Source organism: Lonchura striata, chromosome 17, assembly GCF_046129695.1.
Source record: "Lonchura striata isolate bLonStr1 chromosome 17, bLonStr1.mat, whole genome shotgun sequence".
In the NCBI taxonomy this organism is placed as follows: domain Eukaryota; kingdom Metazoa; phylum Chordata; class Aves; order Passeriformes; family Estrildidae; genus Lonchura; species Lonchura striata.
In genome coordinates this window covers 5,618,266-5,639,925 of record NC_134619.1, presented here as the reverse complement: position 1 = coordinate 5,639,925, position 21,660 = coordinate 5,618,266, and the positions used below count along the sequence as shown (strand labels likewise).

Below are 21,660 nucleotides of genomic sequence, written 5' to 3'. Positions count from 1 at the left end.
CAGAAGTGCTTGATATAAATCTATAGGTCAGATTTCAGCATCAGAAGATGAGATACCAGCTAAGAAGGTGAAGTCAGGGGCTTCTGCTAAGAAGGTGGAGTCGAAATCCAAGCCAGAAGTGCAGGCCAAGTATGAGAGTCCTGCAGCAGCCCCAGCAGCAGAGCCTGACAAAGAGCCTGTCGCTGATGATGCAATGGACATTGATGTTGAACCAGCAGCAGAAACGGTTTCCCAGCCAGCCACAGAAGGAATTTCCATTCCTACAAGCCAGAGCGAGAACAGCACAGACTCTGCTGTACCTGAAGAGGTGTCTGCTCTCGCTGCCTCCTGTGCTGGCCCTGTTGTCACAACTGTGACAGTTTCTGGCAGAGACCCCAGGACAGCCATGAGCAGCTCCTCTGGGACTGTGACACCGGCCCTGCATCCTGGGCCCGCAGCTGACAAAGTCTCCACGGGGGAAACCAAACAGGAAACTTCCAAATCAGTTATGGCTGCCCCCAAATCAATATTAACCAAACCCTCTTCCTCACCAGATACCAGATACCTGGCAGTTCATCAGTCACCCAACATCAAGTGCGTATCCTCAGCAGCTGCCACATCCCTCCTGTGGCTCTCTGCAGATTCCCATGTGTCCCATATCCTGTTCCCTTTCCTTCAACCAAAAGGCTTCTTGAGGTTTAAAGTTCAGGGAGCCTGATTCACGTTTTAAAATACCATCTCTCTTTATTTACTTTCTCTAGCTGGTAAAGTTTTCAGAGTATCAGTGTATGCATCAACAAGATGCACAGAGTATCAACAAAGATTCTTCAGTGTTCCAGCAGAGAAATAAAACTCGAGGGTGTCATGCAGACTTAGAGGTCTTAATATACATTAATATCTAGGAAGACAATGCATAGGAGAGGTGCATTTTCATCCTGTATTAAAATACTCTTGAATCTAAATACAAATTTAAATTAACCAATTGGTCATCTTGAAAGGAAGTGGATTTATTCCACATCCTGAATATACAGAATAGTAAAAATAAATACTGCTGAGTATATTCTTTTGCAAGGATATTGATTACTTAATTAATGACAAGTCTATAATTGGTTTTATAAAAGTTGTACCTTTTGGCATCTCTTTGCCTGTCTGCAGCTACAAGTTTATTTTCTGCTATTCCTTGATTTTTTGACTAGTACCAAGTTGATGGAAAACATTAACGAACCATCTAGTAAAAATTTTGTTACTTATTCGAAAGAAAGTATCAGATCAATAGGAGGAGGGAAGAAAATTTAAAATAAAGGACCCATCCTCACTGGCATTCTGTAACCTTTCTGTTTGGATTTGTTTTGCAGTGCTGCAGAGCCTCGCTCACCTCAGGACAGCGACACTTCCCTCTTTCTCTCCCGTCTCAACACCATTTGGAAAGGATTTATTAACATGCAGAGTGTGGCCAAATTTGTCACTAAAGCCTATCCAGTCTCCGGGTGCTTTGATTATCTTAGTGAGGTGTGTGTGTGTCTGGAATGGGTCTGTGCTGCAGTTCCTGGTGATAGAAAGGCTGGAGGCACTGTGTGTTTATAGAGTTACATTAGAACTGTAGCAGTGATAAATGACATCTTTGTAGTAATAGGAAAAGTAGCTCAAGAAAAAAACTTCAGCCTTTTAAAAATTCCTTACAAATCTGTGAAGAATTCTAATGTCTTTCAACGTGTTTATACATATGTTAGGATCTAACATGGGATAATGGCCTTAGATCAGCTTCCTTGTTTAGGAGCCAGTGTTTTAAAGTGTGTGCCTTGTTCTGTTCTCAAGCTGGATGGGTCACTGATGTGATCTGTTAGAAAATTTTGTTCAGCTGTTTTTGAAAAGTATCATCCTTGTTACTAACTTTCAAGTAAAACCAGTTGGATGATACTGTTCTGAGAGGGTATACATTCAAATACTGAGACAGTAGAAAGGTTTTTCTTTCTCTTTTTTTCTTTCAAGGGCCTTTTAGGTGACTTAGGAATTTTCAAACATAAATGTATGGTTTAGGACTTAGTAGGCTTGCTTGTTCTTTGGAATACTGCTTTTGCTGAAATGATTTTCACTGTCCTCATAGCAGGAATTTCACCAGAATTCAAGTGATTTGGGGTCTCTGCAGATGTGGAGAAAAGCTGTATTTCAGATAGCAGCTTCTCTATAAAAACCAATATATATACATATTATAGTTTTCCTATAAATGCCAGTAATGGGTATACAGGACTATTTGATGTATTGTTGCTCTCCCTGTTTGGGGTGTGTACCTGTTCCATGTATCTTGTGGGCCTTTGGGTCACAGGCCATAAATACCTCCAAATTTAGGAATGGCCTGTCTGAATTTAAAAGCATGTACAAAAGTCTACTAAAATTTAACTATCCACTGGGCTACTGGGATGGGGCAACATGCACTACCTTTTTTGGGTTTAATTTTTGGTTTTTCTCACTCTACCATGTAATGCTTCTTGTTTAGGATTTACCTGACACAATTCACATTGGTGGGAGGATCTCACCGAAGACAGTCTGGGATTATGTTGGCAAACTCAAATCTTCGCTTTCTAAGGTATTCACTTAAAATCCTTTGCAAAACCCAGAAGAAATAGACAACAATGTAAAATGACAACTTTTTATAATACAGGGTAGTAAACAACAAATGCTGACATAGATCACGCATGGAAAACTACCTAAACAACTTCTTTGAAATTTTTTATTTATTTTAGTAATGTGTTTATTAAGCTGTAAACCTTGATCTCTCTTCCTGCACAGTAATTAAATCTTCAAACTATTTACTAACTGAAATATTGGAGATTGAAATTCAAATATTAAAGAAATATTAATATTTTAGTATTAAAACCACTTCAGAGGTGAAAAAATTATAGACATTATAGAGAAAAACATGAAACTAAGAATTTTCCATTTCTTTTTCATTTGAGCCTCAAGCTGTTCAGTTTGAAATAAGATACACAAGTAATTTGTGTTTCTGAAAATGACAAACATAATTCTGTTTTAATGTTGCAAATTGAACAGCAGTAGTCTCTTAAATCTAGAGTGTTATCCTGAAGGCATAGTTGGAGTGATAAATGTGCAGTTTATTTTACCTCTGGAATTTGTCCTTTACCATTTCATTTGCTGGTATGTTGCAGGTTGAATTTTTCCACTTTGCTTTTGTATTCCAGGAATTGTGTTTGATTCGTTTCCATCCTGCAACAGAAGAAGAAGAAGTTGCCTATATCTCTCTCTACTCCTATTTTAGCAGTCGTGGTCGTTTTGGTGTTGTAGCTAATAACAACAGACATGTCAAGGATCTCTACCTGATCCCCCTGAGTTCTAAGGACCCAATTCCTTCCAAACTCTTGCCCTTTGAGGGACCAGGTAAGCACAAAACAGGGGAGGTTCAATGCTAGGTAAAATCACAAGACAAAAGGCAATCTGAGACAAATTTTGAATATTTAATGTAATCATTAGTTAAATCTTTTATATAATACCAATTTTGAAGTACATAATTAGGGAAAAACTGGAAATCAAACTCTAAGATAAAATTGTCCAAACTTCAGTCTTTCCAACAAGATGCTCTTAGGAGAATGAGTTTACATGTAAAGTCAAGGATGTGGAACAGCCATTATATTTAAAAAAAAAAAAAAAAAAAACAACAAAAAAAAAAACCAGAAAAAACTCCCACCCTCTTATCAGCAACTACTACATTCACAACCCCTAGACCTGTACAAGCTGTTCACCATCACTTAATTCAAGCAGGAAACTTATCCCACAGAGGCATCAAGAAGTCAGAGTGAAGACACAGGTAACATTTCTGATGCTTCCACTACATTGTCACTGCCCATGCTGAGTTACTATGTACATGCAGTGTGGGGCATGAGGTGTTTGAAATCTTCTGTTCTACTTGGATCAAACTCTAGTCAAATCACTGACTTCAGAAAATCAGTCCTTTGGGGAGAAAGGGACCCATTCCTTAGGCTTAGATTCTTCTATCTTTAGATAAAAAAAAATTAGCTGTAATGATGTTTGGTCAGTTTGCCCCATGTTGAACATGAGAATTAATTCAGCTGTGAAACACCCTTCTACAAAATTTGGAGCCATCTTCATCTAAGGATACGGAAATGCATATGCTTAGTTTCCAAAAAGGATGTAAGTTTTATAGCAAATACCAAGTTGGGAAGCTGAAGAGCTGCAGGCTGCACTGAAGGCAGAACTCCATTGTCGTGGCCATGGCTGGCACTGCATGGTAGGTATGGAACAACAACAGGAGCTCACCTTTCTGGGGGACTGAGTGAGCTCTGCCCCTCAGACACAAGTGTAGCACAAAACTCAATAAAGCATTCTCAGAGCTTAATGCAGGAGCAACAGTGGCTGGGACAGGTGTTCAACAAATGGAACATCATGAGTTAAGTGCTGTCTCTTCCTCCATGAGATGGCTGAGGGCTTGTACTGCATCCCCAGACAAGATTTTTCTCATACACTTCAAATCTCTTCTATCTGTCCTTGAACAGTGCACAGACTAGGTGATTGTTTTTAGGCAATAACTAAAGAGGCAGGATAGTTGCTGTCTAAATTACTGGATAACTAGGATTGTTGAATCTCAGTACTCCAGAGTCTGTAATTTACTGTATTTTTGAAAGCTAGGAAAAAATTTAATCCCATTTCATAGCCAAGAATTGAAAAGACCATATACAAAAGACCTTGGCACAGGGATGTAGGCAAAGAATCTTAATTCATGGACTGGCTTTTCAAGGCAGAAGTAAAGAAATACCATCCTTTTTGGGCAGTAGCACAAGGATGGGACTGGCCATTGAAGCTGCTATAAATGTCTGCTGCTGGTCTGATAAATAACTCCGTTTATCTAATTGTTGCTGCTTGCATTCCTGTGGAAATACCAGCTTTCTGTTTTACACTTTTTTAACTTCTACATTATGGGCTTCATTTCAAATGAAACTCTTTTACCTTGGATTGAAGGCTGGCAAATATAGCCAAACTTTACTGTTAATAAGAGATATTTTTAATGTCAGACTGGTTTTGCCGAGTTTCAAGTGCACAAGTATTTCAAAACTGGAAGGAGTTGCTCAGAACAAGTTCAGGTCTCATCTGCAGGTGTTCATGGAGGCAAATATTATAATGCAGGTTTTCAAATTGACAGAAATAGTTGTAGGCCAAGTAGGTTAAAGGTTAGCAGAAACAAGGTTCCAACGGCAGGCAGGCCATGAGATGGGACAGTTTCATAGAAGATTCACTAAAGAGTTCTGCCATCAGCTAACACTTGTTGGAAACTCCTGTGGCAGCCTTTGTCTCAGACGTGCTAAGCTGTGTTGTGTTTTAAAAGCGAGTGAAAAGAATCAGGTAAGCTGTTCCTCTTGTTTTGTATATGTATGAAAACCACAGCATGTAATCCACACCTTTTTAATGACATCTGATGGAATTTACTGTGTTTTCTTTCTTTCACAATCAATAAAAATATTTTGTGGAACGTGGTCATTGTCTCCTTAAATTTAATCGTGTGCCTTCCAATAGAGTCTAGCAAGGCCTGGAAAAGCATTGCCTTTGGATGGTCTGTCGTATTTAGATAAATATGAGCTGAGGGGGGAGGAGGGAGAGGACAATCAAGCCCTGCCACTCCAGAAATCCTAGTTAGAAGATTTTCCAGCTGTATCAGGCACGTGTGGATTAGGAATTTCTCCTGTTTTCTGATGGATTGGATTTGGAGCACAACTGAGGACTGCGCTAGTACCTAGAAGATCTGCAGAAAACTTTGATGTGGGTGGCTTAAAAACACAGGAAAATGGAGGGTTATCCTGATTTATATTAACTCAGATATTTATTACCAGATTTTATGTGCTATGGGCTCTTCTGCACTGTCCTTTCTCAGTGGCTTACGGTATGTGAATTCAGTTCTCTGTTTCACATACACACCACTTCCAGTTGTAAAAGTACTATAATCAGAATTAATTACTGATAGAAAGTGATTTTTTAAGGGATTTAGTGGTGATGGGAATGTAGCAACTATCTTATGTAGCTGAATTTTAATAAAACAGACATATACGTATCAGCAAAGATTCCACAAATGCTGGTATGTCTTTTGGTAGTTTTTTATAGGGACTGTGAGTTTTAATAAAATAGAAAGGCATGAAATCTCCTCATGCTGCTGGAATGGTTTTAAAAAAACAAATGCACCAAAATTTTACCTGAACTGTGAATGGAGTTTGTTGTGTTCAGCTGAGCAGATTTCATTAGGAAAAGCAGCAGCAGTGGAGGAATGTGGCATTACAAACCCGAGTTTCTGTGCCAGTCAGTTCCACTCAGCAAAGGAGCCTGAACGTGGAGCAGTGTCACAGTGCTGGGAGCCAGCTGTAGCTCTGAATTAAGGGGGCACAAATCTGATGACAATTGTCAGTTGCTCTCATGATTAATTGGGACAAATATTGAAATGGCATTGATAAGATACAGATAGAGTCTTGTGTTGGTCTCTGCAGTTTAAAATTCACCACAGGTGTGCTTAGTCCCTCCCTTGGGTCTCTCAGGGATGGGCAGAAGCTGTGTTTTGAGCAGTGCAGGTCAGCTTTTACCAGCTGCTGCTAATGGGGAAAGATGGGGCCAGTATACAGCTTATAAATATGGTAAACTTGATCTAATGAAGAAATATATTTAAAGCCAAGGAAAATAGTATTAATTCAATATTAGTATTTAGTAGATCCTATTTTATTTGCTTTAGTTACAGGAAGTAACTCAATAAAACCAGACTGGGGATTTCAAATGCATAATAGAATAATAACTGTTATAAATAATTTAGCACTGAAAACTACTAACTCTGCCAGCACAGCTTGCAGCACTTTTAAAACCTATGTTTGTGAAAGGCAGTCATTTAGCAGTAGTGGCAGACTGCAGTCAACATTCTGTTGTTCCTAAAATTAGGCACTTAACTTATTTATGGATATTGAGATAGAATGGGGCTGTGGCCTTTGAAAGCTGCTCTGACCATGTGTCTTCATTGAAGGAATCATGCAGTATTTAATCTCTCAGAACTGAGTGAGTGTAGAAGTCAGCTTGGGCAAAATGTCTAATATTTGTGTAAAATTCCAGTATCAAAATGAAACATTTTAATGGATTTATTCTATGATGACTAAATTCTAAACATGATAATTTATAACTAATGCTCTTAACTTGCTGCTGGAATTTTTTGCCTTGAAAGTGTATTAAAATGTTACCCTGTTTTAATTAGTGATTTGATTTCTGTTTCTTACAGGAATTCAAACCTGATATCTCAGTAATTACTGTTTATTAGATATCCTGCCTGATGGATATTTGACACCTGTTTATTTCAGTTATTCAGTGTTTGAAATTCATTGTGACTAATCGCATAAATCACAAGTATCTGCATGAAATTTGGTAATCAAAACATTTAACAACAGCAGAACAACAAATGCCTACTGGCAGTTTCTGGGTGAACTCCTGATTGTGAGATGCTCTGCACTGGTCAACACCCACCAGCTGGGGAGTTGTTATTCATTAACATAAATTTAGGAAAACAGCTGATGTGTTTTCCTCTCTAGATGGTAAATTTAGGAGTCCCAGTAAAACTTCTGAGTTGTTTCACCAGATTAATGTATGTGTGATGAGGTTTGCTAATGGAATGTATCTGCTACTGGGGGGTTTGGAGGTCGTGTTGGTATGAAAAGGTTTTTCGTGCTAATAATTAGATATTTAAAATTGTTGCTCAGTGAGAAGTTGGTGTAACAAGGAGAAAAACTTATATATAAAAACTTCCTACTTATGGGCTCTTGAATAGAAGGGTCAACATAAGTCAGACCTCTCACATTACCATTTATCCACAATGAGTATTATCTTTTATTTCATAGGCTATTTTATGTTTCTGTATTGCTGCTTCCCTGCTAAATAGAAATCGTAACTAGTGGCACATACATGGAGGGCAGTGGTCCTTAAATGAGAGTCTTTTAAAGACCATTTGGTCCAGAAGTTAAAAGATTTCTACATTTGCCATCACTGTATGTTAAAGGATTTAATCCCTGCCCTTCATTCTAGGCATGTTTATCTGCCAGTGGGACTGTGCATGTAAGAGGAAAAAATACAGCACACAGGCCTACAGACCTTTGCATTTTTCCTCTTTATCTGAAACTTTCTTATCATTTCTGGACATACTTCTCCTTCAAGTCTGAAGCTCTTCAAGAAGCAGTAGTTCTGTTCATGGTGTTTTTTACTGACCTATCAAGGCCTGACACCCCCCCCATCCCTGGCAGCTCCCAAGGCCTTCTCGCCCCCATACCAGGCACTGGCCCAACCAAACACCTCTCCTGGGCTTGTCTGGGACATCCATAGTTTCCCTGCTTCTCTTGCCTCTTTAAATAATATCTGGCTGGAAAAAACCACAACAAACTGGGAGTAATTACCATCTTTACGCTGTTTCCAAACGCTGTTTGATGTGATCTTTTTTGCCATTTATTGGTGTTTGTTTAGCTTGAAGACAGGCAAAATATTTACAGATTGGTGTCAATGTGGACTTTTAGTACAGATTATATGACACATAACAATGTTTAGTCCAAGTTTTTTCTCACTTTTCAGTGTCTCTGTATGTTTGCAAACTAAATGTAAATATTTGCTTTTTCAGGAGGAGAGGTGGGGGTAGTTGAACAGTAGGAACAATGTAAAGATACAAAAATAACAGCTTGCTTGGGGTTGAACTTCTGCAGAAACACTTTAACAATGATGCCTGGTGCTGCAGTCCTTTATTAAAAATCTTGAGGAAGGAATTTAAACTTTTCAATTTATGTATAAATACATACAAAAAGTAAGAAATACAAATGCATATGCTTGTGGACTGATTAAAATTGCTAATAGGTCTGATGGAACTTAGAAAACTGTTACCTTTATGACTTTTGTACCTGCCACTTAGTAAAATAATAGGCTTCTATTGAAAGCATCATTAAAAACCAGATTTTTACATATACAATCTTTGTGTTCTCTTTCAGGTCTTGAATCATCTCGGCCAAATTTGATCCTTGGGTTGGTTATCTGTCAGAAAGGGAAACGTCCTGCCACTGAGACAGAAAAAATAGAGGAGAAGCGAAGCAGAATTCAAACACATGAGGAAGCCGAACCATCCCTGTTCTCTAAAGGGCCTCCAGCTTCACAAGAGAAGAAAACTCCAAAATACACACTTTATTCAGGAGACTCCACCATGAGTACAACACCACCTGGATCTCCTCCTCCACCTCCACCCCCGCTTCCCATTCCAGACACCTCGGCAGTGACACCTTCAGTATTAAAAATACTGTCGTCCATTAAAAGTGGCCCCACGGCTACTGTGACCCCACCGGTTTCAACAGCTGCTCCTGCAAGCAGCACTGCCACGCACTCCTCATCCTCAAAAACCGCCACGCCTCTCGAGCACATCCTGCAGACCCTCTTTGGGAAAAAGAAAACTTTTGAGCCCCTTGCCAAGGATTCTGGAACTGTTCAGTCTTCCAGTCAGGAAAGTCAAGCTGCGGCAGATAGTGGGATGTCAGCGGTTCCTCTGTTAGATCCCATTGTGCAGCAGTTTGGGCAGATGTCCAAGGACAAAGCCATAGAGGAGGAGGAGGATGACAGACCTTATGATCCTGAGGAAGAATATGGTCCAGAGAAAGCCTTTGAAATGCAGACTGGTGAAAGTGACAAACGCTACAGTGTGGAAAAGCCATCTACTACAGCAGAACTAGAGGATGAGGCCTATGATCCAGAGGATGAAACTATCTTGGAAGAAGCAAAAGTTACTGTTGATGATTTACCCAACAAAATGTATACAGATAGTAAAAGCAATTCTTCAGAAGCATCTGCTTCATTTGTGTCCGATTTATCTGCATCCTCCTCCTTGGTAGAACAGCAAAAAATGTTAGAAGAATTAAACAAGCAAATAGAAGAACAGAAAAGGCAGCTAGAGGAACAAGAAGAAGCCCTCAGACAACAAAGAGCAGCTGTTGGTGTTTCAATGGCTCACTTTTCAGTGTCTGATGCTTTAATGTCACCTCCACCAGCAAAAGCTTCCCTAATGAAGCCTGAATTATTCCATCAGGACCAACAAGCTACACAAAAAGTAGATTTACCTTCATCTTTAAATCAGCAAGCACAGGTTTTAAACCAGAGCTGTGACCCAAGGCAGAACAGAGATCCTCGACAGGCTCGAAGGATGGTGACAGAGAATGACAGCGCTGACTCTCGAATGAAGCCACAGGCAGTACAGAATGAGATGTCCACAAGAGAAGTTGCTCCACCAAGTTTTCCAAATGCTTTGCAGACTTCACTTGGTAAGGAAGATAATGCTTTAATTTCCACTACTCAGCCTGGTTTTACTGCAGATAATTGGGTTTCAAGTGAACAGACATCTACGGTGGCCCAGAAAGAGACATCTAATAGCAAATTTGAACACACCATTCAAGTTACTTTGGAAAACTTGAATCAAACAGCTTCTGGAGATCCTTCTGCTTCCAAACCTGTACGTAAAGTGCTGCTTCCAACCCCACCAAGTACATCTTTTCAGCCTAATTTCTCCACATCAAATGACAGCCCATCTTTGCAAGATATGCATCAAGTGTCATGGTCAAATGAGTCAAAGGAAGCAATGGGAAGGGATTCCTTTTCAAATACGATGTTTCCTCAGCAGGAAAAGGCAGCTGGACACTTTGAACCAGAGATGGGTCTTTCGTCAGTGCAGTATGATGAACAAAGAAATCCTCAGTCTCATCAGTTTGTAGAACAAACTGAATCTGCACCAGCTCAGAGTGAGGGTGGACCTCCCTCACAGCACTTTGAAGAAAACCGAGCGTTTTCTATGTCTGGGCAGAAAGGGGGACCTCCAATGATGCTCAATGCACCTGGAGGACCTCATGGACCTAATTTTAGAGGGCCAGCACCACAGTTCTCTGAAGAGCATGGTTTTCCAAACAATGATGGGCAAAGAGGACCTCAGTCTGGAAGATTTGGAGGTCAGAAAGGTCCCATTCCTTCCTTATTTTCTGCACAGCATGGACCACCTCTTTTTGGTGATAATAGGGGCCCTGCTCCTTATCATGGTGGTCCAAGAGGAATGTCACCATCTCATTTTGAAGATCATAGGGAACCTCACATGGAACAAATGGAATTCTCAGATTCCCAATATGATGAAATGATGGGGCCTCCAGGACAGTTTGAAGGACCAGATTCCCCCCAGTTTATGGGAAACAGAGGACCTTTTCCTTTTGGAGGTCAAAGACGACCCCCACCAGGTCAGTTTAAGGGACAGAGAGGAGGCCCTCAGTTTGGAGGGCCAAGAGGTCCAGCCCCAGGTCATTTTGGGGGACCAAGAGGACCTCACGCAAATCAATTTGAAGGGCAGAGAGGTCCAGCTCCAAATCATATGCCTGGTCCAAGGGGACTTTTACCACAGCCATATGAAGAACGAAGAGGGAGCCCACCACCCAGATTTTCCAACCAGAGAGGCCCAGGACCACATCAGTTTGGAGGACCAAGAGGAGGCACACCTCCAATGTTTCCGGATGAAGATGAGCCTCCTTCTAGATTTCATTACCAGGGTCAGTCACCACAAGGTATGAAACCACCCCCAAGACCACTCCTGGACCTTCCAAGCCATCCACCAACTCACAGAAAAGACATGTGGGAAGAAGGTGGACCATCTGCATCAATGTCTGGACAAGGACCTGAGTCGGAAGGACAGTGGCCCACATCTGACTTCCGAGAAGGCAAAAACCCTGACTATAGAGGCCAGACATTTGAAGGGAGGCAGAGATATGAGGGAGGAAATAAAGATAAGGGTTTGGATCAGCAAGAGCTTCAACAAGCAGATAATCGCCAAGGTAGAGGCTTTGAGGAAAGACGAAGAGATCGAGAACACGGCAGACCTTGGGAAAGAGACCGTGGCAGAAACTGGAACAGAGACAGGGACTGGGAGAGACACAGAGAGAAGGAATGGGATAAAAACAGAGATAGGAGCCAAAACAAAGATAGAGACAAGGATTCAGAGCGAGGTAAGGACTGGGAGAGAAGCAGAGACCGAGACAGGACAAGAAACAGAGAGAGGGACTCTTACAGAAGACGTGATAGAGAGCGATCGAGAAGCAGAGACAGGGATCGCGACAGAGAGAAAGACAGGGACCGGGATCGAAGCCGGGAAAAGGACAGGGATCGAGACAGAGATCGAGATCGCGACAGGGACAGAGGGAAAGATCGCAAAGATAGGAGTAAGAGTAAGGAAACTGGTAAAGAGACAAAGCCAGAAACACTGAAGGAAACTCAGAAACCAGTGGAAACTGAAGCTTCATCTTCCAGCAATCAGTCATAGAACTGTGACTGATACTTCCCACAAATAATACACTTCGGCAACACAGCAAGGACTGCACATCTGTAAATACTGTACATTTTCTCACCTTTTAAAAAATTCTGTTGTAAAACTAGCCTTACCCGATGTACTGACAAATAAGCAATTTTTGAACAACTGTGAATGAAAATAATCAGATAGATGAAAAGCAAGAACATACTGGACTTTCACTTGCTGCATTTTGTGCATAAAGTTTTTCTTATAAAAATTCATGATGTTACCTGTACTGAAATTTTGTTTTTTCTACTTGCATCTTTATCTTAAAGTTTCCATTTACAGTACAGAAATGGAAAAAATCTAAGAAGAGCATATTGCTTTTTAAGATTATAAAGTTATGTTTTCCAGTAACTTGAATTGTAATTTTATAGGAGAATTTAATCCAGACCTGAGGAGCCATACCTTTACGTGATATTTTGGTGTCAAAATTGTTCCTACAGCACACACTAAAAATGTTGGTGTCATGTTTCTTTTACAATGGAAGGGTCATTGTTTAGGAAAAGGCTGCAAAAGAACAGTGTTAATAATTTCTTGTGACTGATGAAGGGTTTGAAAATGGAATGTTATAAGCTTAAAGTGCACTATCTTCCTTTTATATACATGTATTTTGGGTCTGGAATCCATCTGTTAAATGTACAGCAAAGAAACAAGTCATAATTAGTTCTTTTTCATGGGGTTTTAAATATCCCATATTTACAAGCCTGTCATTAAAGAAAATGCAAGAGTAGCACCTTTATAACCAGCAAAACTTACAGAAGCATCAGACATTTATTTTGAAAAGTGGTAAACCAAAGGAAGGGAAGAGCATTTGGTTAAATAGGCCACTAAATCTGTTACTTCCGTTGAACTGGTTTAGTGGAGCATTTTTTGGGTTTGTTTAGATTTTGTAGAATTTTCCCACAGATTTAAGAAATGTCCCAGTGTGATTGAACTTTTATTATAGAAGTGCTCTTTCATTCTAAAAGGGCTCTTGAAAATTAAATGATACTGTTCTTTTGTTAGGCCCTACTTAGGCTGGCAGTGTATATAAAACTCTCCACTGAAAAAGACACAGCTGCATTGAAGTTTAAATTATGGTGGTACATCATGTTGTAATTGAAGAGGGACATTTTTCATGGTGAAATACATCACATTGCTACTTCCCATGTAGTCCTCAAGCATGCAATTCTAAAGTGTGAAATAAACCCCCACTAGTTTATTTGAATGTGTAAATTGACCGCTGGGTAAATATTGTGGTATTTTGCTAAGATAGATTTGGAAATGTAAAATTAAGATTCCTGTAAACATTTTGCATCTTGAGGACTATATTACAGGTAGAGTGTGTGTCACCACAGTCACATTGGTGCATCCTTGAGGTCCTTGTACATCCAGGATTTGCTGGATGAAATGATCATCTGTGTCCTGAACCTAAGGGAAAACGGTAATGTGCAAAGAAATCATATAAAATGCAAACATCAACTACGGTGTAAGATTTTTTTCCTTAATGACATGTTTCTAATTTAAAGACATACATCGAAGTATGCAAAATCTGTGTTTGTTTAGGTTTACTTGATAGAAATTTCTGTAAATTGTATTTTATATGGCAAAATATATAATTGTACATTAAAATATGGGACTTCACAGGTTTTTGTTACTGTAAGTAGAATAAACACCTACAGAGAGCTGTTGTCCATTTCCTAAATGTGTATGTGTATATTATTTTCTACATTTTGCTATTTCTCAACAAACCACAAGAGACTGATGGCACACAGGTTTTGTTTCCTCATAGTTTAATGACAGACATTTTGCAGGATGTCACAGCCAACCAGTGTGTGATTGCAGGCCCTCTAAAAATAGCAAAAATCTGTGCTAATAATTCTTTTCTCAGTTCTGAGCCATCTCCTAATTTATTTTTAAGGGTGTTTTTTTTGTTGTTGTTGGTGTTTTTTTTTTTTTTTTAATTTGCATCAGAATGCTTGAAATTAAAAAAATTTTACATCAAAAATTCTGAAGAAAAGAAAAAGTATTAATTCAGGTCACACCATTTATGATTTTCTTGGTTTTACATTTTTTATGAAATGGGTGTGTGGCTTTTAGGAAATTCTCCTTTAGTAGTTTGGGGGACCTGTTTGTGCTTTAGGATCAGTAAATCCATCTTCCCAGAGATCAAGTGACAAAAAAAGCAACAGCATAGGCTCCAGTGACTTTGTTAAACCACAGCTTTATGTAGTTAACAATCATCTGGAGTTGGATTTTTGCAGGGTTCCTGTATCCTCCACGGCCGCAGGCAGTAAAAGCCAGGCTGAAATCAACATTACAAGTTAACTCAATTTACAGAGAATAAAATTGGTACTGAATGATTGTCTTGCATTGCAAGAAAAACAATTCTCTGGCTTTGTCCAAACTTTTGATCAGCATGAAAGAACTTGCTATTTTGAGCTCTTGTCTGTGTTTATACTAAAAGTATTTTGATAATTTTTTTTTGTAAAAACCCCTGCAAAATCTAGAACAATATAAGCAGAAATATTATTATTTCTATAAAAGGCTGTACTATTCCAACTGTCAGCATTGTAAAGGGCAGTGTGGAAGAAGATTAGAGAAGTAGCAAAGTGTGTATTGAGTTCAGTGCGCACAAAACCTCTTTTGAAGCTGCTGGGTTTGTGTCTAGAGGGAAGTCACGAGTGAGGCCGTCGGACTGCGGCTGCATTTCATGGAACTGTCGGCGCACACTTGGGACATTTGTTCCTCTCGGCTTCCCCGTCCGTGCCTCGGGGCGGGATGGGCCGGGACCCCTCGCTGCCTGGGCGGGGGTCGTGGGGAAGGAATGACAAGCGATTCCCGTTAACCCAGCTGTTCATCCCGTTAACCCAGCTGTTTATCCCGTTAACCCAGCTGTTCATCCCGTTAACCCAACCGGTTTATCCCGTTAACCCAGCCGGTTTATCCCGTTAACCCAGCTGTTCATCCTGCTAACCCAGCTGTTTATCCCGTTAACCCAGCTGTTCATCCCGCTAACCCAGCTGTTTATCCCGTTAACCCAGCTGTTCATCCCGTTAACCCAGCTGTTTATCCCGTTAACCCAGCTGTTCATCCCGTTAACCCAGCTGTTCATCCCGCTAACCCAGCTGTTCATCCCGCTAACCCATCTGTTTATCCCGTTAACCCAGCTGTTCATCCCGCTAACCCAGCTGTTTATCCCGTTAACCCAGCTGTTCATCCCGTTAACCCAGCTGTTTATCCCGTTAACCCAGCTGTTCATCCCGTTAACCCAGCTGTTCATCCCGCTAACCCAGCTGTTCATCCCGCTAACCCATCTGTTTATCCCGTTAACCCAGCTGTTCATCCCGCTAACCCAGCTGTTTATCCCGTTAACCCAGCTGTTTATCCCGCTAACCCAGCTGTTTATCCCGTTAACCCAGCTGTTCATCCCGTTAACCCAGCTGTTCATCCCGCTAACCCAGCCGGTTCATCCCGCTAACCCAGCTGTTTATCCCGTTAACCCAGCTGTTCATCCCGCTAACCCAGCTGTTCATCCCGCTAACCCAGCTGTTCATCCCGCTAACCCAGCCGGTTTTATTGCCTGTTCCCCCTGGCACCAGGGGCCGCGGTTTGCGTGCCCCGTGTCGCTGTTTTGCGGTTGGCGCAGCTGGGCTGTTCCCTCAGCGCAGCCGAGCCCGCCCGTTGCTCTCCGTGAGCTTTCCGTTAGCGACAAAGCCGAGGAGCAGAGTTCAGCCGTAGGCTCACCAGCCAATCGGTTTAATTAATCAAAATCTGGCGTAACAGCGGCTACCCAGCCGAGAACCTCAAATCAGCTCAAACCATAAACCGTGTGTCCAGAACCTGAAGTACGCCTGCAAACACACACCGCAGCCACACTTTCTCCTCCTTTACGTTCTCACACCACCGCCGCCTTTGCCCGGCCGGGGCTCCGCTCTGGGTCACTCGCAGCCCTGAGGGGCCGGGCCGGGCGGGGCGCGCGGGCGGCGGTTACGCGCGGCCGTTGGCGGCGGCGCGCGGCGCGCTCGGGCAGCGCTCGGCCGGGCTGAGGGGCCGCGCGTCCCCTCCCGCCCCTCCCGCCCGGCCCCGCCCGGCCCGCCCGGCCCGCCCGGCCCGCCCGGCCCCGCCCGGCCCCGCCCGGCCCCGCCCGGCCCCGCCGCCGTCCGGGCGCTGTCTCAGGGGGTGCCAGGCCGCAGAGTGCCCGCAGCCTCCCCGCCGAGGCCGGGCCGGGGACAGGTGAAGGCCGTTTGTCGTGAGCAGCTGTGCTGGAGGGGGAGGGAGGGGCTCAGCCGGGGTGGGGAGACGTGGTCAGGGTGTCAGGTACCCCGCCAGCAGCAGCTTGCTCCCCACTCTGTTACCTCGCCAATCAGTGTTAAGTGCAATTTTTTTCTGCCTTTGGGTTTGTTTTTTTTCTTTTTTTTGTTTTTTTTTTTTAAATTGATAGTACTGACAATTGTTGAAGGTTTTATGGTTTTCTGTTGAAAGGGACATTGGTAACTGATTAGGTTTGCTGTAGCCATGTCAGGATCAGCCCCCGAGGAGCCTCAGACCATTCCTCAGAGCCCAGCTAGTGCTCCTGACCCCGCTCCCGTTGCTGTCGGACCTGCAGGCTCAAGTGACAGTTCCTTTGGTGAGCAAAACCTTGGCTTCGCCACCCCCGAGGCCAGCCTGGTGGAGATGATGGACATTGAGTACACCCAGCTGCAGCACATACTTTGCTCGCACACGGAGGCGCAGAGTAGCGAAGGTGAAGTGGAAGCCAGGCTCAGCACTTTCTCCTCGCCTGGCCCCTCTGCAGACCCCCCTCTGCAGCAGCCCTCCCCCAGCACCAGTCAGGACGGGGGCTCATCCAACAGCTCTGGGAACCAGTCGGTCTGCCCAGTGACCTGTCAGTCAGGGTTGCCTTGTGACAGCTACTGGCTGAGTTCTAACCCGCACCTGGGCTATGCTGACTTGCAGGAGCTCAGGATGATGTTACTTAGCGAGTCCAACCTCCCCGCGAACCAGAGAGAGAAAGCGCCCAACAGCAGTAGCTCTGTAGAAGTCTCGGGATGCAGTGTAGCAAAAGCTAAACAGGGTGATAGTTTCTTGGGGGAAAATAAGGAAAACGTATTTGTTGAAAATTTGGCACTGGCACCAGAGGTTAGATCTAAACCTGCAGTCAGAGCTCGGTTGGAAGACAGATTCAACAGCAGCCCGACAGAAAACCCCAGATGTCAAGAACCCCAAGAATCTGGAGTAACTCTTAACAAGTGTGTTGCAATTACTTTTGGTTTATGTTGTTAAAGTATGTATCATGTAGTTCAAAAGTGATTTGCTAAGTGAAACCTGTGAATAGTGCTTGTTTTTAATATATGAGAAAGATGGGCTGGGCTTTGTTAAACTGTGCCATCAAACATGGCTGCGACTCTGCTGAGCTCAGCTTAGGCCCTTCTGTTTATTGCATAAATGGTACAGCATGGGGTTCCAAAATTAATTACTTTACAACTTTATTCTTGATAAACATGTAAATAAAGTTGACAGAACATTACCTAGTTTTAATATGCAGCTTGCTAAAAGCAAAGTAGATTTTTGATAATAATAAAAATAATAATAATAATGATAGATTCGGGTTATAATGTGGAGGCCTGACTATGGGGAAAACTGGAGCAAAAATATTGTTTTACAACCTAACCCTGTACCTATCTTAATGTGCTGACAAAAATGTTTTATTGAGGTGTGAAGCACCTTGTTATTGCACAGAATAAAATACCTCCTTGGCTGGTTTTTCTTTTCTTTTATTTGGCCCCTGAAGTGGGCAATACAGCAATAACAGTGATTTCTGTTTACAGTAAATGAAAGTGGTTTCTTGGTGATAGTTTCTAGATTATTTGTAGCTGTACTTTATTTCTGCACTCATTTCCAAGCAGTCAGCCTGGTATGTTTTCTGTGTTTGTTTGTTTTTGTCTGAAGTTTAGTGACATTGATACGCCGGCCCTCAGAAGTGGTGGGTGTTCCTCTTCACCAGCAAGGGAACAGGTGTGCTGCACTAGGGAAAAATAAGGCTGCACCTGCCACACATTCCTTACCATTTACTTACCCGTTCTTTACCATGAATGCATGTTCTGCTGCTGGAAGTGCTAATCCTTCCCAAGCACAGGTAACTCCTCTGCCCAGTTCCAATGCTGATAGTATTAACTTCCTGGGTGTAGTAGAATTCTGAAGGTTTGTGGTAGAGTATGGCTGAATAGGGATGATCAGAATGATCAGTAATGCAATTTATGTGTTAATCTTTAAGACAATCGAGTCACTTTTGTGGCATTTGTAATTACGTGTGTCCCAGTAAAGAGCAGTAGGCCATCAGATTTCTTTTTTCCTAGAGTTTATCAGTTTATAATCTGTTTCATCTGTGCAAGACAAGAGACAATTTTTTGTAGTTCCTTTCTTTCTAATTAATTTTGATGATAGAGGCATTTCCCCCACCACAACTTGCAGTAACCTCTGAAGCAAAAGTGTTAGCATGGCACTGAGAAATGTCAGAGGTGTCCCCAAAATTCATCACTGTCAAAACCCTATGGTTGTGTGTATTTGGGATTTATCCTGCCTGAAGAAGTAATATAAGAAGCTAGCAGAAAGATATCAAAGTAGTCTATTTTGTTCTAATGTATATAGTCCTGTATTTCCTTTTTTATTTTTTTTTCACAGACCTGTGGAACATCTTGCACTATTTTGGAAGCTGCCAAACATCAAGACCTTGGGATACCCAAAACATTCCCTTTTATCTATCAGGAAGCTGAATCCACAAAACAGACAGTAGGCACTATAAATAAAGCTTTGCCTGAGGAAGTTTGGATTAAAGTTGGAGGTAAACCATTTATCTTATTTTCACTTAGTTTTCTCTTAGTCTTCAAATCTGATTTTTTTTTTTCCTGAATGTGTGTCTTTTGTTGAATTAATATGATTTTAGTGAAAGTGGGAGGTGGGGTTCTTATGGCAAATAAGTTCTATAGGCAACATGGGGCTGGATTTCTCCAAGGAGGTTCAACACCTATAAGTTTAGCTGTACTTTCAAAATTGTTTAGCACCTCTGGCTTGAAATGAGGAGACTTGAGGTTAAAAAGTACCTTTGAAAATCTGGGCCTTGGGTCAGCAGCTTGTTTCTTTAATATCATAAAGGTTGGAAAAGACCTCCAAGATCGAGTCCAACCTTTGACCAAATACCACCAGACCCCATGGCAGAGAGGTACATTGATCCCAAAGCTGATCCAGCAGACCCAGTCAGTATCAAACTGAAGAACATTTTAAGGGCTGCCTCAAGTGCTCACCAAGGGAGGGCAGGCACAATCTCAGTGGGCTCTCTGAGAAAATAGAAGCTGTTTGGATTTTAGGAATAGCAAAAGTGCCTCAGGTCTTCTGCAGGACATGTCTTGCTGTTAGAATCAATGTAGGCTGGCAGTAAAGCTTCAAAGATTACTCCACATAAATAAAGCACCAAAAGAACTTTCCATGATCACTATTTTCAGGTTAGTGGGAGAGTAATAAATAGGTAATTATTTTTATTTTTCCAACAAGACACCTTATGCAAGCAAGCCATAAACAGAAGTTGCAGCCGAATAAATCTGTTGGATTCAAACATGGATCGCAAACCTCTTGGTGAGATTCGGAACACCCGGGACAACAACCAGAGCACTGCAGCTGCCCAGAGCCCTTGGCAGTCAGCACAGCCCAGCTCCAGTGTGCAGGTACAAAGTGGTTCCCAGGATGGAAGCGCCCAGAGAAGGGAAAGGCACAACCGCCTGGAGAGAGACAGGAGGTAATTCTGGGAGCAGGGGCCATGAAACACCTCTTGAAGGCTGAAATACTGGTACTGCAGTACTCGATTATCCAGAGTAAATGTAAACTTGACAGAATTTGTGTTAGCTCCAAGAAAAAGCAGTGCAGGAGGTAAGGGTTTGGTGTTTGTTAGAAGGAAAATATAATATCTGTTTCATTGTGATTGTCTTTGTGTTTTCACTCTAAACAAACAACATTTCAAAAAATTTCACCCATTCTATAAAGATAAGGTGACTTGTGTGTAACAAAACTAATACACAAAGCTTGTAGCAAACACAAAGCAGTGCCCAAAGTCCATGGCTGGTTGCACATGTGAGTTGTCTTCCTGTTTTCTGTATTTTTCCCTTCCCTCTGGCCCCTGGTTGATAACCTTGGGTATTTGCCTGCAGGCGCAGGATCCGGGTTTGTTGTGATGAGCTCAATCTCCTCGTTCCCTTCTGCACCATTGACACTGACAAGGCAACAACTCTGCAGTGGACAACTGCATTCCTCAAGTACATTCAGGAAAGGCACGGCGACTCCCTGAAGCAGGTTTGAAATCTCTTTTCATGTTTGGTCTTGATAAAAAGGGGAAATATTTTAAAGCTGTCATAGCCTATAACTGAGATGCAAACCTTCTGCTTGATGCTGTTTGTGAAGGACCCACCATATCCTTGAAGATTCCTTTAAATTTTTATTTTTTATTTCTGTCAGCTGTTTGAGTTCACTAGTGAGAAATTACAGACTGTCCTCAGTCACTGTTTTCAGACTGGATTTTAAAATTAATTTTTTTATTTACACAATTCCTGAGCATGATTCTATTTGGACAACAATATGAAATTAAGGTCATCTTCAATCATTCCTCTTCTCCTTCATTTTCTCTATTTTCTACCTCTTTCACAGGCTTCTAGGTAGTCCAGGGAGGGGGATCACAGCTACATGCCCACACTGTATTGAGTGGGTGAGCACTAAGAGTTAAAGGGTTACATGCCTTAGAAGCAGCTCCCATTCTCCTCAGCAGCAGTGGCAGCTCCAGAGTAGCTCTGGCTCTGCCAAGAATTTTGGGAGGGTGTGTATTGGAAAACCTGCTGGTCTAGATATGGATATGACCCCTCTTCCTTCCTGTTGAAGGCCCTAATGAAACAAAAGCATCCATCTCAAGTAAGTATCTACATTAAATACCACATTTATCTTTTGTATTTTGATTTTTTTTTCAGGAATTTGAGACTGTGTTCTGTGGTAAAACAGGCAGGAGACTAAAAATTGGAAGACCAGACTCATGTGTAATGTGTCCAGCGCAGGAAAACCGCACAGCTATGGAGACCAAATAGCCTGACCTGCCCACCCTGAATTGTGGGGCAATAGTCCAAACTGTGTTTTATTCTTTCCATTTACATGCTGAATAGGAATTTGAAAGTGTAACTTGTAAATATATATAAATAGAAATTTAAAGGAAACGTTCTCTATTGCAAATGAAAATGGAAGTTAGCTACCAGCAATGGGAATCAGTGCCCTGTTCAAGGGGC

At 41.9% G+C, this 21,660-nt stretch overlaps 2 protein-coding genes across 2 annotated transcripts in view; both read left to right on the top strand.

Annotated features, from left to right (window-relative positions):
* DIDO1 (death inducer-obliterator 1) overlaps positions 1-14,048 on the top strand; it is a 48,271-nt gene extending 34,223 nt beyond the window's left edge. Inside the window, exons 13-17 of the mRNA XM_021553577.2 lie at positions 27-573; positions 1,335-1,488; positions 2,474-2,563; positions 3,177-3,372; positions 8,991-14,048. Coding sequence (XP_021409252.2) covers positions 27-573; positions 1,335-1,488; positions 2,474-2,563; positions 3,177-3,372; positions 8,991-12,334 — 4,331 coding nt within the window. The 3' untranslated portion in view covers positions 12,335-14,048. The remainder of the gene's footprint in view (positions 1-26; positions 574-1,334; positions 1,489-2,473; positions 2,564-3,176; positions 3,373-8,990) is intronic.
* Positions 14,049-16,729: 2,681 nt separating this feature from the next.
* TCFL5 (transcription factor like 5) lies at positions 16,730-21,465 on the top strand. Its single transcript, XM_021553578.3, has 6 exons — positions 16,730-17,595; positions 18,296-18,482; positions 19,028-19,187; positions 19,895-20,135; positions 20,545-20,686; positions 21,352-21,465. The coding sequence occupies exons 1-6, from the start codon at positions 16,862-16,864 to the stop codon at positions 21,463-21,465; spliced, it is 1,578 nt and encodes a 525-aa protein (XP_021409253.2). The 5' UTR covers positions 16,730-16,861.
* The last annotated feature ends 195 nt before the right edge of the window (positions 21,466-21,660 follow it).